The sequence below is a fragment of the Haematobia irritans genome, chromosome 1, assembly GCF_050003625.1.
Source record: "Haematobia irritans isolate KBUSLIRL chromosome 1, ASM5000362v1, whole genome shotgun sequence".
In the NCBI taxonomy this organism is placed as follows: Eukaryota; Metazoa; Arthropoda; class Insecta; order Diptera; family Muscidae; genus Haematobia; species Haematobia irritans.
The window spans coordinates 123,609,794-123,627,003 of NC_134397.1; the positions used below are offsets into that span (position 1 = coordinate 123,609,794).

The 17,210-nt window shown below is 30.5% G+C and overlaps 1 protein-coding gene across 2 annotated transcripts in view; it reads right to left on the reverse strand.

Moving 5' to 3' along the window:
• Window positions 1-5,662: 5,662 nt before the first annotated feature.
• Window positions 5,663-17,210, reverse strand: part of LOC142221781 (progestin and adipoQ receptor family member 3) — a 75,519-nt gene continuing 63,971 nt past the window's right edge. For both annotated transcript variants that reach the window (XM_075291589.1, XM_075291590.1), the window contains 4 exons: window positions 14,100-14,204; window positions 9,962-10,246; window positions 9,711-9,899; window positions 5,663-6,802 (listed from right to left, as the gene is read on the reverse strand). In XM_075291589.1, coding sequence (XP_075147704.1) covers window positions 6,572-6,802; window positions 9,711-9,899; window positions 9,962-10,246; window positions 14,100-14,204 — 810 coding nt within the window. In that variant the 3' untranslated portion in view covers window positions 5,663-6,571. The remainder of the gene's footprint in view (window positions 6,803-9,710; window positions 9,900-9,961; window positions 10,247-14,099; window positions 14,205-17,210) is intronic.

Genomic DNA, 17,210 nt, shown 5'->3' on the forward strand with positions numbered 1-17,210 from the left:
TATATGGAAGCTATACCCATATCCTGCGAAAGTGGAAGCTATATCCATATCGTGCTAAATCTGAAGCGATTTTTACCAAACTTGACATGCATACACCCAGAGAAGGAATATGATCACCTCAAACATGTTTTTAGAGCAAAATGTTATTTTTGGGTGGTGACCATGTAACATGGTTTTCGCATCCATGTTTTTTTCTCGGAAATCATGTATCTGATTTCGTCAAGCAGGTTATATTTGACGGGAAAATAATATTTTAGTGACAAACATGTTACATGGTCACCATACAAAAATAACATTTTGCTCTTGAAACATGTTTGAGGTGATCATATTCCTTCTCTGCGTGTAGTAAGAATGTTAGTTGTACTCCCTGTGCAAAATTTAAAGCCAATCAGTGTAAACCTCTGGCTTTTGCAATTTAACATTATTTAAGTTCATGGAATTATTATGTTTGGAGAAAGTTTCTTTCACTCTATTAATTTTTTGCGTACTTTGGTTAAATGAACTAAATAAGGGAAAATTATACACAAATGAAGCATAAAGATTTACTAAATTCGTATTTTACACACAATAGTTCAATATTTTTTAAATGTGTAAATTTTACTACAAATGCGCCCATCTTGAACTTCGAACTAAAGACATTCTTTTTTCCTTCAAACTACAAAAGTTTCTTTAACAAGTGAAAAATATAAATATGTCTAATAAATTTTCTTAAATTTGTCGAAAAATATTTACTTATTTTTGTGATATTGGCGTGAGGTCAGCGTTTGTCATACTGTTTAGTTAAAATTTTCTAAATTTTCTAAAATTAACCAAAATTATCATTGCTGCTGTGTTCACTGCTTTTTTCAGCGTGTGTAGTTAAAATAAGGAAAATCTTTGGGAGGACATTTTTGGAAGTGCTTTTAAATTTGTGCACTCAAAAAAAAAATAAGATTACTTGGATCCAAAGATTTTGACTATCCCTTAAGTAATTTGGTATTGATTCCTCGCCAAAGATGCGGCTTCTTTAAAATAAAGAAATTTTTTAGCGGCCTATCTGGTTTTAAATCTAGGACCAATAAAATTAGAATTAGGATACAGATCTCATTTATCAACTTATCATTATCTTTTCGCGGATTATTAATAAAGGTACTCACGTACAAACAAATGCCAGTTTAAAAGTCCAAGTTATAACTGATACTTCAAAATAAAAAATATATTCTTAATTCCAAAAAAGTTTAAACCAAAAACGCTAAATCCTCAAAATAAGTCCTGGCCTATATTTGAAGCGTTTTTATCTTAAATCTAAAGTTTCAATATTTCAGTTAATTTAAGGAAAATTTCTTTAAATCAAAAATGTGTTTCTTTATTTTAAGGAAAATTAGCCTTAGTTCAAAGACATGAGACTTTAACGGAGTGACGCAAATTTGCAAAATTTGTGTCCTAAGTTTAATGAACAGCTTTTAAAGATTTATTTTTGATTTTAGTGAATAAACTCGAAATTAGTACCCACCTATATTTTGAAATAAACTGATGACGCTTTATAAAACTTGCGGAAAAGATCTTCTACAGTCGTATTGTATACTAGACACTTGGCAAATTACGTATGCTTTTCTAGTATATTTTTTTGACAATTTTTTACGCATCAATTGAGTAAAATTAGATGCGTTAAAATTAATTATTTTAATAAAGTAACCGCGAAAATTCTTACACCCAGAAAAAAGTGCCTTCGAAACTAAAGGAAAAAATTTTCATCAATATAGTTTATCCATTTTATTTCCATTAAGGTAAATTTTTGTGAAAAATAATAAAATTTACTCGTTTCAGTAAAAAAATCCTAAACTGTAAGCAGTTAGGAATAGTTCATTAACTAGAATAAGGCATGGAATTTTACTCATACTATTTTCTTCGCTGGGTGTAAGAATTTACTACTGAAAAAGAACATTTTATTCACCGATAACAAAGCATTCGTAAAAATAAACAAAAACCGAACTAAAACCAAGTTTCCTCAAAATTAGAAAAATTTTTTATAAAATGATAATTGCGACTTCCTTTATAATAGAAAGTTTTTCATACATACGAACAACACTTGGCATAGAAAAATATTTTAGTTCATTCGTACTAAGAAGTATGCAATCCTTTCAAAACTTAAGGAAACACACTTGTTAGAATATAGGAAATTTTCCTAAATTTCTATTGTCTACCTGTAATCGATACCTGTCATCGTAATCGATGTGTTTGCGCGTGGGTGTAATCGATATATTTGCGCGTCGGTTGTTTTTTTAGTTGGAATCGCGTTGTTTCGGAGAGATTGTTAAAAAATAATATGGTAACATAATATAATAAATAACAAATAAAATATATAAAATATTTGTTATTTTAAATTAGTGAGAAAAATTTTCGTTTTTTAAATAAATCTATCAATGTTCGTGATAGTGTATAAATAAAGAAAACACCAGCAGAATAACAACCCTTTCATTTGTCTTCATTTTGGAATCTTCAATTATCAGGTAATATTCAGTGACGCTAACCTTTTGCAACAAAAATGTTTTATGATTTTTTATATTTGTAGGTATTGAAATTGTAAAAGGAGGACAAAATCGTTAGGCAGCAACTTATTAAAAGTGAAAAGTACAAGAAGAAGAAAAAGTGCGTTTTACAGTTGATAATATCACACGGAAATTGGAAATAGTGGAATAATAAACTAATATTTCAAAGAGATTCGATGCTGTTGATTCTTAATAAATATATTCAATATATTAATAAAACATGTCTTTTATTGAAGATAAAATTGCTTATAGAAATAAATAAAATTGTATTTAAAAACGAAGGTAAGCAGTTCTAATTATGAAGTAAAAGTTTTACCACAAATGTGTAAGATTTGTCGAAATGAATGAAAAAATTTCAATAAAATCATTCCATATATGAATTCAAATTAGTTAAAATTTTTCATTCTGTAGTATAGTGGTATATAAATATAGGAAAATGTTAACTAATATATGGAATGCATTATTCCTAATTTCTACGAAAATCACATCGTTCAAACAAATAAAAAAGGCCTTGGGCGCTATACGAAGTTCAACTTTCTTCACAATGAGTTCATTTTAACTTAAAGAAGGGGTCACTTTTTTCTGGGTGTATGTGAATCTTAACTAAATTTGTATGCACAGACTTTTAAGTCTCACTTAAATAATGAGTTTTTAGAGCAGAACTCTTCAAACTGTAATAAGCATGATATTACCAATGCCATTTATGGTACGCCTGGAGTTATACACTGAATTTGAACTAATTTGGTTTAAGTATGCTAAGAACGAGATCAAACCTCTTCAAACTGTAAGAATAACGCCTTTACCGATCAACATTATTTGAGTCGCCTAGAACTATGCAATATAAATATAATGCAAATGTTCCTGTATATCGTACGAAAATCCATTCGAAAGAAAAAAGGAGCTTATTTGGCCTTTTTATTTTTGAGAGTTCGTTTCGTTTGTAGGAGTATACATTGATTTTCAAAAATTAATATCTTTAAATTTTTGTCCTGAGAATTCATTCATATTTTAACGGTCATCTGCGTTAGGCTTTAACTGCCAGTTAACAGAAAGTAAATTTCAAATATCAGAAGTTAAATTCTTAACGGGCAATGCCCGTCGGGCATATGGCAGATATGTCCAAAGTATGGTTTAAAAGTTCGTTACACTTAAAAAAATGTGGACTTCCTATATCAATTTAACTTTAGATAAATGAACTAACTTACTTCTCACAAAATAGTTTATTATTTCTTTAACTTTGTAAATTTTACTACAATTGTGCCCATCTTGAACTTCGTGTGGCAATAAAGACATTCTTGCAATTTTGAACTCCACTTTTTTCCTTCAACAACAAAATTTTCTTTAACAAGTGAAACAATTAATAATGACTACTAAATTTTCTTGAATTTTTCGAAAAATTTTAACTTATTCTTGTGATATCGGTGATGTCAGCGTTTGTAATACTGTTTAGTTAAACATTTCTACAAATAATCAAAATTTTCTAAAATTACCCAAAAATTTTCTTCCTGGTGGTTTCACTGTTTTTTCAGGGTAGTTAACAAAGTACTAACGGAGCTTCACGAAAATGTGGGCAAATTTTATAACTTTTTTCTTGACACATATTGTATATGATTAACTCCTACTTGAAAGCAAAACATGAATTGTCTTGCCTTTCGAAAAAGAAGAACCTAAATCAATTTTCTTTCATTTGCCATATAAATGAAATATTTCGTATGAGATACGGAAAAAGGGCATACATTTTTAAACTTTTGAAGAGTTCGACTTGATTGAAGCTCTTAGCTTATCCCGACTTTACACCGTATTTTACTAACTCAGGCACTTCGTCCTCCCAACGTATTCAAATCTTTGTTACCAAGAATTTTCACCCAATTATTCTACCAAACGGAGCTTCCATTCATGTTCTTGCTGCCCACACGACCGTTTCAATGATATGAGCGTTTATTGAACTACCGTAGACCGCCTGGGAACATTTTCGGTTTACCCTACAAGTACAAAAAAAGTTTCCTATTTTCCCCTACAATCCCAAAAAAAAAATCCCTATAATTTCCCCTATAATAGCTTTTGTTAAATTTAAACAAAATTTCCAAACAAAAATGATTCTATGTGCTTTATTATCTTAAAACATATGAAAATGCAACGCATATTACGTAAAAATAAATTTGTATTACGGTTACCACAGTTGGTAGAATTCTACCAAAAATAGTGGATTTTTTTCTGTTTGGTAGAATTCTTGATGTTTTGGTAGATCAAATCTCTTTAGAAATAAAATTTTGAGAAAATTTTCTATAGAAATAAGATTTTGAAAAAAAAAATTCTATAGAAATAAAATTTTTACAAAATTTTCTATAGAAATAAAATTTCGAGAAAATTTTCTATAGAAATAAAACTTTGACAAAATTTTCTATAGAAATAAAATTTTCACGAAAATTTTCTATAGAAATAAGATTTTGAAAAAAAATTCTATAGAAATAAAATTTTTACAAAATTTTCTATAGAAATAAAATTTTTACAAAATTTTCTATAGAAATAAAATTTTTACAAAATTTTCTATAGAAATAAAATTTCGAGAAAATTTTCTATAGAAATAAAGCTTTGAAAAAATTCCTGTAAAAATTTCTTTAGAAATAAAATATTGAGAAAAATTTCTATAGAAATAAAATTTTGACGAAAGTTTTCTATAGAAATAAATTTTTGAAAAAATTTCCTATAGAAATAAAATTTTGAGAAAATGAAATTTTGAGAAAGCTTTCTATAGAAATAAAATTTTGGCAAAATTTTTTATAGAAATATAACTTTGAAAAAATTTTCTATAGAAATGATTAAAAATTGTGTTGAGTGAAAACGTCCCTACATTATGCCCCTACGTCCATACACAACGCTAAATATTAGAAAAAACCTACATGTAGGGAATTTCCTCTACTTCTGGAAACACTGCCTGGACTTTACTGAATTTTGAGTTTTCAGTTCTTGATTCTGATTAGAGATGCTCGAACTTCTGCCTGCAGTACCGTACTATGACCGACAAACTGGATATCGGTGGCTAAATTCATGACTTATATTCTCCAATTAATTTCCCTTGATACCATTTAGTATATGTCTCCATTATAACCATTCTGAGTAAAAATTACGCACAATTGTTTTTTTTTTTATTTGTAGATTTTATTCGTATATCCAATGAAATATGTTTATTTACTATTAACTATACAATTATTTTCAAATGTACAACACTTAATCTTAGATTAAATTAATATAAACCGGCCAATTCCTTGAATTGTTTCATTGCTTTTATTATTTTTTTGCTTTCCAAACAAAACGGAATTCTATTCCGTGTTCAATTTCAAGCTGGCGGAAATCACACTCTATTATTGGCTACTCCAACACAGGCTGTGTAGGCTGGGTGCGGGAAACTCCCATTGGAACTTATGTATGTATGGTATACGTGGTGGATATGGTAATTTTTAATAACCCTGATATTGGCACATTACATTAACAACATCTAGATAATGAGAACGGAGCTCTAATCTTTCATGGATAACCACCAATCAATATAATTCAAATATTTAAGATATACAGCATATACTTTATAGCAATAACAACAATAATATTATTATTAATAATCGTAATTATAAACCAAAAACTAAATTAAATGTAGTTGACTTAATGCTCACTTTGATGGTTGTTGACTTGGATGCTTACGTGTATGAAATGTGTATAGTTTGAATCACATCACCCCTGAATAATGCCTTTAAATAAATATGGTATTTGAACTGTTATGAGTGCATTTCAAACTGTAAACACAACTCACACCTCACACTCACAATAACTCAATCGCAATCACAATAACACCATAGTTTTACTAACAAACTGTTATTGCGATTGTTCCGTTATTTTTGAATGAGGTTACGGGTTTTCCTTCTCTTTTTGGTATAATTAATGTCTCGATTGATACGAGTCAACGATATAAATGGGATGTGATGAAAATGATAGTGTGTTATTCATATTTCGATGCTATAATGGTTTATGGTTTATATGTCATAGAGTTTTCACGTCAGTATGGGTCCATTGCAGCTATTGTTTAGACGAAATTCTGCATAAACCAAACCGGTGTTGTGCCAATGGTAAAAGGCAGCCAAAATGAATAGATGCCACCAATTGTGCGAATGGCCAAAGTAATCCACTTTTCCTGTCAACCAGCGCTCCGGTATCTTTGCGGCATATATCACAAAAGCAATGGCACAAAGGCTATACATGATGACAACACGGGGTACCATCAACTGGAAATATAAATGAGTTTTTAAGCATTATATTAATTTATTTCTTAATTTAGTTAAAGGTTTTCTGTGGGCCCAACACAGTTTTTTTGTTTATATACAGGGTGGCTGATATGTAATGCAACAAAGTGAAGCGTTTTATTTTTTTATTGTTTTTTTATGTAACAAATTTTAGATTTAGTTTGGATTTATTCGAATTGGTTTATTTTGGTTCGTATTATGGCCTTCAAACGTCCCGGCAAAGTGCCGTCTTGAGTTGATCGACACTTTGGTACTTTTTAGTGCCAAAGTAAAAAAAAGTAACTACGAAATGCCCCAGGGATAAAAGTCCAACGGATTGAAATCCGGATACTTTGGTGATTAAAGCGCACACTGAAAAAATATTGTCTTGAGGTCGAAGATTTCGTTTCCTTAAATGCTAATTTTGCTTAGCATAGAAGACGAATTTCTCTGATATAAAGTTTTTTTTCTTGTCCAAAGTCAATGAACTTTTCAGTGAAGTCGTTTTGTCCTTATAATTAAGTGATTCGACTTGAAATTAGACTTCCCAACATAAAAAAGTTCGTTTTACTAAATACTTCTGGAAAAAAATTTCAAAATTAATAAAATCGTCTTCAAATTGTAATTAGTGTAAAGAAAAAATCCGGGCATGTTTGTTTTTAGTGCAGTAGCAATGAAGCGACGAACCTCTTTCTAAGCCATTCTTGGTTGCGTTGGGGCGTTGTTATTGTTGTGGTCCCTTGGAGTTGTTTGTATTTTCTCGAAGTGAGGAAATAAAACAAACTCCAAATGGGGGTTTGCAGTCCTTGGACAGTGTTGAAAACCCTGTGTCCGCCCTAGACCTTAGACCCGACTGCAATGTGCGCGGGCGTTGAGTGCGACGATATTGATTCCTGTTGGAATGCCGAGTTTGTCTGCCCAGGGCTTCATTACTGTCTTTAGGACATTTTCTCAATAATATTGGCCACAGTGGTGCAATGGTTAGAATGCCCGCCTTACATACTCAAGGCCACCTCAGTAATGCTGGTGACATTTCTGAGGGTTTCACTGCAATGTGGAACGCCGTTCGAACTCGGCTCTAAGGTCGTGGGTTCGATTCCTGCTTCGACCGAACACCAAAAAGTAATGCTGGTGACATTTCTGAAGGTTTCAAAGCTTCTCTAAGTGGTTTCACTACAATGTGGAACGCCGTTCTCGGCTCTAAAAAGGAGGTCCCTTGTCATTGAGCTTAACATGGAATCGGGCAGCACTCAGTAATAAGAGAGAACTTTACCAAAGTGGTATCACAATGGACTGAATAGTCTAAGTGAGCCTGATACATCGGGCTGCCACGTAACCTAACCTTGGGCATTTATTTTAACACGATGGTCGATGAATACAAGCGGGTAGCGACCATTGGCTACACCATTACAATCGACGGTCCTTGAGTTCTGGAGATCAGAGAAATTTTTCTATTGAAATAAAATTTTAACAAAATTTTCTATAGAAGTAAATATTTTGACAAAAATTTCTATAGAAGTTAAATTTTGATAAAATTTTATATAGAAATAAAATATTATCAACATTTTCTATAAATTTAATATCTTTAAAAATGTTTCTTTTTGTGTCAACATCAAAATCCATTGGGAGTAAAAATTTCTATAGAAGTTAAATTTTGATAAAATTTTATATAGAAATAAAATATTATCAACATTTTCTATAAATTTAATATCTTTAAAAAATTTTACTTTTTGCGTCAACATTAAAATCCATTGGGAGTAAAAATTTCTATAGAAGTTAAATTTTGATAAAATTTTATATAGAAATAAAATATTATCAAAATTTTCTATAAATTTAATATCTTTAAAAATGTTTCTTTTTGTGTCAACATAAAAATCCATTGGGAGTAAAAATTTCTATAGAAGTTAAATTTTGATAAAATTTTATATAGAAATAAAATATTATCAACATTTTCTATAAATTTAATATCTTTAAAAAATTTTACTTTTTGCGTCAACATTAAAATCCATTGGGAGTAAGTTCACCCTTTTTGTAGAAGTAGTAACATTCCCTTGTTGGTGCCAGCTAAACTCGTAATAATATTAAAAACTCCGATATTTATATACGCAAAAAAAATTGTCGCTAATAGGAGAGATCGAAACATATACAAGTAGTATTGAAAATACTGAAATAAACTTTTTCTTAGGAGTTGAAAGCTTTTCTAAGTGGTTTCATCCATATTTCGACACTATGTTTGGACTCAGCTATATAATGGAGGTCTCTTATCATTGAGTTAACAGAAGGTTAGGCTAGGTTAGGTTAGGTGGCAGCCCGATGTATCAGGCCCACTTAGACTATTCAGTCCATTGTGATACCACATTGGTGGACTTCTCTCTTAACAGAATATGGCAGCACTCATTGAAATGAGAGAGGTTCACCATCTGTGGTATCACATAAAGGAACAAATGCAGTGCACCTGACGAAAGTGCTCTGACCTCTCTTAACATAATAGGGCAGCACTCATTGAAATGAGAGAAGTTCACCATCTGTGGTATCACATAAAGGAACAAATGCAGTGCACCTGACAAAAGTGCTTTGAAGGAGGCCAAGAACGTCCCTTCGGCCGGAGAGGTGAAGGATAGCATATTCTGGAATTCTCATGGTCCAAATCGACTACCGGAGAAAAATGTAGTAAGTGTACAAAGTTTATTAAAAATTTTTTTAAATTTATTCATATTAAAAACTTGTACTTTTTATAGACCCAAAAATCAATAGTTAATTGGATTGTAGAATTCGACACTGAATCCTTATGTCTCCATAATTATAAAGGACATTTTAAAAGTACTTAAATTTCTAATTCGTGGGTACCATATATCAATAAAACTTACATTTTGATAAAAAAAATTGGCATATCTTCAATGTAGAAACTTACCCTGACCAACTCATTTTCCAAACCACCCATGGCAACTGTCCAATGACCCAAAGGTATGACACCATATGCAGCCCATGCCAATAACACAGCTATTTTTGCATTCAAGGAAACGTTGAGTTTTGGAATTTGTACAACAATGGCTAAGCCAAACATGCTTAAAGCAATCACAGAGTAAATTATCCTAAGAGTCTGAAAAAAATCGAAAAATATTGAAAATTCAAATAAATTTTAAAATCTTGTTTGGGGCTTACCTTAAAACACCAAAAAGCATAATACATGCTACTAATGTATATGGCCACCAGTGACAATGATATGCCCAAGTAGTCCACCGACAAAAATAGTTCATAATGTTCTTCAGATTTGCAGGAGAAAATATGATAGACCGAAGACAACAGCATACACAGGCAAAAGCATATCAAGAGGCAAACTACTAAAATCTGGTCCTCGATTTCGGCATGGATTTTCAAGAATTGAAAGTCAAATATAGTCAAACCAATAAATAAAATACAGCCGCATAAATGGCTCCATATATTAATCTGAAAAAAAAAACGATAAACGTAGAGATTTAAGAATACAGTATAGCAAGTTCAAGCAGGGCTGTGGAGTCGGAGCCGGAGTCTGAAGATTTTGCTGGAGTCGGAGCCGGAGTCGTATAAATTTTACTCGACTCCGCCGTAACAAAATTTGAAAAAATTGAAAAACGCCACGGTGCCCAACTAAATGTATGTTTCCGTTAAATAAAGTTCGTTTAATCGGCACGTGGGCGCCGCAAGCTATGCTATATAAATATAACTTATATGGATAATTGTCTACTGATGACAATAACAGATACATAGTTCAGCGGATAGTGTGTTGGCTTACAAATTGCATGGTCCGCGGTTCGATTCTCTGTCCAGGAGAAAGGTAAAATTTAAAAAAAAAATATAAAATCGAATAATTACTTCTACATTGTTTATATTACAGGAAAAGGTGCTAAGAAATAAAAAAATCCTCGTGGAAGTGAGAAGATGTGAGGAACAATGCAATTAGCCAGAAAAGATTGTTTTTTGAGTTAGTCTTTATGAAATTGTTTTTACATCCTGGAAAAGAATAAACGTTTATCACAGAAAGTATATACTTTTCTTCCAAATAAACTTCCTTACATCCTTCCTTCCTTACGAACATTGTTTGTCTAAAATTTCGTTTGGGAGGACAGAATTATTTTTTTGCGTTTAGCGGAAAAGGTGCTAAGAACTAAAAAAAATCTTGGTGGAAGTGAGAAGTGGGAAACAATGCAATTATCCAGAAAAGATTGTTTTTTTTGAGTTAGTCTTTATGAAATAGTTTTTACCAGAGCTGTGGAGTCGAGCCAATTGTGCTCGACTCCGACTCCAGCATTTTTCATCAGCTCGACTCCAACTCCGACTCCGGAGTCGACTCCGGGTAATATAACTAAATCTCATTTTAATACCACTAATTTGTAGTTCTATGTGGGGGTACCGTAAGTGGATCGATATAAAATATCGTATTTATTTATGTGTGCAAAAAAGGTCTTAATTTCATATTAGATGCCAATTAAACTCTATATTTCAAATTTAGGGCAATGTTTAATAAATAAAATAATGCTATAAATACCCATCATAATATGAGAAGATACCAACAGTATATGTATTTGTGGACCAAAATTATTGACACTATCTCAAATCTTTTAAATTTGTTGCGAGCTATATAAAGGTTTATATTCCCATATGCATGAATTTGAATCTGAATCGATTTAGACAAAATTGTATAAACTTCTACAAAAATCTATGTACTTAAAATTTAAATCAAACGTTACGGGACGTAACACAATTTTAACAAAAAATAAAAATGCAAGGAAAGTCTAAAGTCGGGCGGGCCGATTATAATATACTCTGCACAACTTTGTATTTAGATCTACATTTTGATAAAATCTCAAATCAGACTTCTACAAAATCTCGGGCAATATTTGGGAAATATTTATAATTGTTTACACAATTTCGCAAAAATGCATTTATGATTCATTCATTGAAAAATTTGAAAATTTGAGTCATTTCTACAAGTTTTCGACTTAGCAGTGAGCATACAATTTTGGAAAAGTTTTTGTCTAGTAAATAAAATTTTGCAAAATTTTCTATAGAAATAAAATTTTGCAAAATAGCATATTCTATAGAAACAAAATTTTGACTAAATTTTATATAGAAAAAAATATTTCTATAGTAATAAAATTTCGAATACATTTCGAATAAGTGAGCATCAGTAAGAAAAAAAATTTTGGGAAAATTTGCTATAGAAATAAAATTTGACATTTTTTTTTTATAGAAATAAAATTTTGAAAAAATTATCAATAAAAATACAATTTTAGAAAAATTTTTATGTAGTACATAAAATTCTGCAAAATATTCTACAAAAAAAAACAAAATTTTGACTAAATTTTCTATAGAAATTAAATTTTGACAAAATTTTCTAATAAAAAAATTTATTACTATAAAATTTTGGCAAAATTTTCTATAGAAATAAAATTTTGACTTAAATTTTTATAGAAATAAAATATCAATAGAAATAAAATTTGTATAACAAACAAACTTTTGCAAAATTTTCTATAGAAATAAAATTTTGCAAAATATTCTATAGAAATAAAATTTTGACTAAATTTTCTTTAGCAAAAAAATATTTCTATACACGCAAAGAAATAATTCTTTCCTCCCAAACGAAATTTTAGACAAACAAAGTTCGTTTCTTATTTGCTTTTCGTTGAAAGGAGTGCATTTGGAAGAAAAGTATATACTTTTTGTGATAAACGTTTATTCTTTTCCAGGATGTAAAAACAATTTCATAAAGACTAACACAAAAAAAAAAATTTTTCTGGCTAATTGCATTTTCCCTCACATCTTTCTCACTTCCACGAAGTTTTTTAGTTCTTAGTACCTTTTTCTGTAATACCCACAATGTAGAAGAAATTATACGATTTTATAAATTTTTAAAATTTTTTTACCTTTCGCCTGGACGGAGAATCGAACCGCGGACCATGCACTTTGTAAGCCAACACACTAACCACTGAGCTATGTACCTGTTATGGTCATCAATAGATAAATATCCATATAAGTTATATTTATATAGCATAGCTTGCGGCGCCCACGAACCGAATAAACAAAGTTTATTTAAGAGAAACAAACATTTAGTTTGGCACCGTGGAGCAGTGGTTGCTACGTCCGACTTGCATGCCAAGGGTCGTGGGTTCGATCCCTGCTTCGACCAAAGTTTTTTTTGTTTTTGTTTTTTTTTTTACATATATTCCAGATATGGTCGGAAGATTCCGAAAAAATGTTCAACATTACATTGTAGTATATTAAATTTTGAACTGTAAACTGTGTCTTATTAAAGACCTAAAGTCGGAAAAGAACAGTGTTTGATATAAACGAAATGGACTGTGTTGTTGTTTCAGAAATAACTTTTTTTATTGAAAAAATAAAAATTTTGTAACAAACGAATTGTTTTGGTGATAAAAGTTTAAAATTTTCGAAGCAATTCAAAAAACTCTAACAAAAGAAAAACGTTTTCGGTACACGTTTTCCAAACGTTTTTTTTTCTTTGCGTGTAGTAATAAAATTTTGAATAAACTTTTTATAGAAATAAAATTTGACAATATTTGCTATGGAAATAAAATTTTGACAAATCTTTTTATAGAAATAACATTTTGACAAAATTTTCTATAAAAAACAACTTTGAAAACATTTTCTGTCAATATTCCACATATGTATATGGCCTTAAAAAAATTAAAAAAAAAATAATTTCGGGTATTAAAATGGATCGATCCAGCCCATCTGCTAGTCTAACATTCTAGGAAACATCGAAAGATAGCCGTAATTGGAAGTTGATTTTCATTTACAATCATGCTGTACATTGATCGAATGAATAACGCAATGGAAACTAATTTGCGTAAAAACTTAGTTACAAAAATGTGAAGTGTTTTAAAAAAATTGGTTTAGCCGGAGTCGGAGTCGAGCAAAATTTTTACGACTCCGACTCCGACTCCAGCAAAATCTTCAGACTCCGACTCCAAGACTCCGACTCCGGCTCCACAGCCCTGGTTTTTACATCCTGGAAAAGAATAAACGTTTAAAACAAAAAGTATATACTTTTCTTCCAAATAAACTTCCTTACAGCGAAAAGCAAATGAGAAACGAACTTTGTTTGTCTTAAAGTTCGTTTGTTTGCGTTTAGCGGACTGGACTTACACAACGCACCATTTATTAGAAAAATAATTATGTTCGTTTTACTACATTTTATATTGTTATAACGTAGTTCCAATTGTTGCCAACTATTAAAAACGTCCTCCCATTCGAAATGAATGTGGGATTTGAGGAGATTACATTAAATACCATAACTTACCGTTTCATTTGTCCACCAAAACATGCTCTGCAGACATAGCTTTGTAGAGAGGAATGTGCGGTAACCATGTCTGATATAAGGATTGAATTTTAGGTGATCGGGAGCCTTAAAATATAATAAAATTAAAATTCATTATAATTTAAATTTAATCATATAAAATTAATGTTATTATATTTTACGTTTACTAATAGTTCAAAACTTAAAAACTTGATTATTAAAAAATCATAAAAATAAAACTAATATTAAATGATTCAAAAAATATAAATTAAAAAAAACGCTAGGCGACCTGAGAAGCCACTCGTTATATGTGTCTCCATTTTCGGTATACAGAGCTGATATGGTGTATAGCCTGAAAAAAATAGTGGTCTAATATTAAAGACTATGCAACCTAAATTTTAGGACACGCAATATTAGGGACAATTTGTATTAGGTCACTCAAAATAAGTGAACTCTCTATTTCACTAAAGCCAATTTAACTTTATTTTAGTTCATGGAATTATTATGTTTGGAGGAAGTTTCCTTTACTCTAATAGTTTTTTGTGTACGTTAGTTAAATTAACTAATACCGAGGAAAAAATATACTCAAATGAAACATAAAGATTAACTAAATTCGTGTCTTCTACAAAATAGTTCAGAATTTCTTTAAATTTGTAAATTTTACCAAAAATGCGTCCATCATGAACTTCGTATGCCACTAAAGACATTCTTGCAATTTTGAACTCCAAGTTTTTCCTTCAAATTATAAAATTTTCTTTAACAAGTGAAAAAAATTAGTTATGTTTAATAAATTTTCTTGAATTTGTCGAAAAATATTTACTTATTTTTATGACATCGGCGTGATGCCAACGTTTGTAATACTGTTTAGTTAAAATTTTCTACAAATATTCAAAATTTTCTGAAATTAACAGAAAGTTTTCTTCCTGGTGGGTTCACTGTTTTTTCAGTGTAATGAAATTTTAATTTAAAGGAAGGTTCTAATCTTTGCTTCAACATTTTTTCATTAAATTTAGGACACGAATCTTGTAAATTGTTGTTTCTTCCTTAAGGTCATATGTCTTTCAACTAAGGAAAATCTCCCTTAAAATAAAGAAAAAGATTTTTGATCTTTAAATTTACTGATCGGGAGCCTTAATATAGAATAAAATTAAAAATCATTATAATTTAAATTTAATTATATAAAATTAATATTACTATATTTTACATCTAATACTTGCTCAAAACTTAAAAAGTTGATTATTAAAAAAATCATACAAATAAAACTAATATTAAATTTAGTCTATAAAAAAATAAATGGAAAGAATAGTTGCTTCAAAAGTTTTTTCATTAAATTTAGAACACGAATATTGTAAATTGTTATTAATCCATTAAAGTCGTATGTCTTTCAACAAAGGAACATAATCCTTAAAGAAAAAAAAAATATTTTTGATTTAACGAATATTTGAAATATTTGGTTTAGTTTTTTTTTTTTAATTGAGAAAATATTTTCTACTTTGAAGCATCTGTTGTAATTTGGATTTTTAAACCGGCATTTGGTTTTACGTGAATACACTGAAAAAAATATTGACCTAATAAGAAACAGTATGTAACCTAAATTTTAGGATAAGCAATTTACAAACTATTAAGGACAAACTTGTTTAAAGCAAAGAAATTTTAATTAAAAGAAAAATCATAATATTTCCATTAGGAATTGTTTTCTTTAAATTTAGGATGCGAATATTTGAAATTTTCGTCTCTCCCTTAAAGTCGTATGTCTTTTTAGGGCCCCAAATTGTTAATTCCAGTTTCTAAACATTTGCAAAATAATGGACAAGTAGTTAATTGGACTTTGAAGCAAACTTCATTTAATGTGATGCTTTGCATAAATGCCCCAGTGATATATTTCAAAAATATTATGTGCATTGATAATTTGATAATTATTTCAAACACGACATTTTGTTTTTTTTCGGATGAATATTAAAATAAACTTCCCTGTTTTCGACAACAAACCAGGAATTTATGTATATTTTAAACTGATATATTGTCAAAACGTCTCGTTTTTGAAATTCAAATATGTTTTAAAATATTCAATCGTTTATATGATAATATCGATTGTCCGGAATTTGAAATGTAGTGCATTATGTTTGGATGCAATTAGTTAATTCAGTACCAGAACCGGTCAGTTAATTCAGTATTAAGACGAAAAGTCGTCAAACATGTAGTTTAAAATATTTTCATATACAAAAAAGATATTGGGAAAGGTCTAAGAAGAAACAAGGAAATTTTATTATCAAATTGCGTGCTCTGTTAAGAAAGTTCATGGCACGCTTCTTATCGAAAAATTGTGTTCAGCGACAAAGCTCATTTATGGCTCAGTGTGTTTATAACACATCGAAATAATGGTTTCAGATCCCATAAAGTATGTATGTATATTCTGGATCGTGGTGAAATTTTGTATAAGTAGTTGTTTCTAGTGTACGTAGGATGTTCTTGCAAATAGGTCTTATCGGACTAGTTTTAGGCATAACTCTCCATTAATAGCCACCGTGGTGCAATGGTTAGCATGCCCGCCTTGCATACACAAGGTCGTGGGTTCGATTCCTGCTTCGACCGAACACCAAAAAGTTTTTCAGCGGTGGATTATCCCACCTCAGTAATGCTGGTAACGCCTTGCATACACAAGGTCGTGGGTTCGATTCCTGCTTCGACCGAACACCAAAAAGTTTTTCAGCGGTGGATTATCCCACCTCAGTAATGCTGGTAACATTTCTGAGGGTTTCAAAGCTTCTCTAAGTGGTTTCACTACAATGTGGAACGCCGTTCGGACTCGGCTATAAAAAGGAGGTCCCTTGTCATTGAGCTTAATATGGAATCGGGCAGCACTCAGTGATAAGAGAGAAGTTCACCAAGGTGGTATCACAATGGACTGAATAGTCTAAGTGAGCCCGATACATCGGGCTTCCACCTAACCTAGGCATAACTCTCACACAAACCGACCCCCATATTTGACACAAACCGACCCCCATATTTGACTTCCGGAGCATCTTAGAATAGCAAATTTTATCCGATCCGGTTGAAGTTTTGTGCGCCTTTCGTATATGCCTCTAACAACCCTGCAAAAATTGATCACGATAT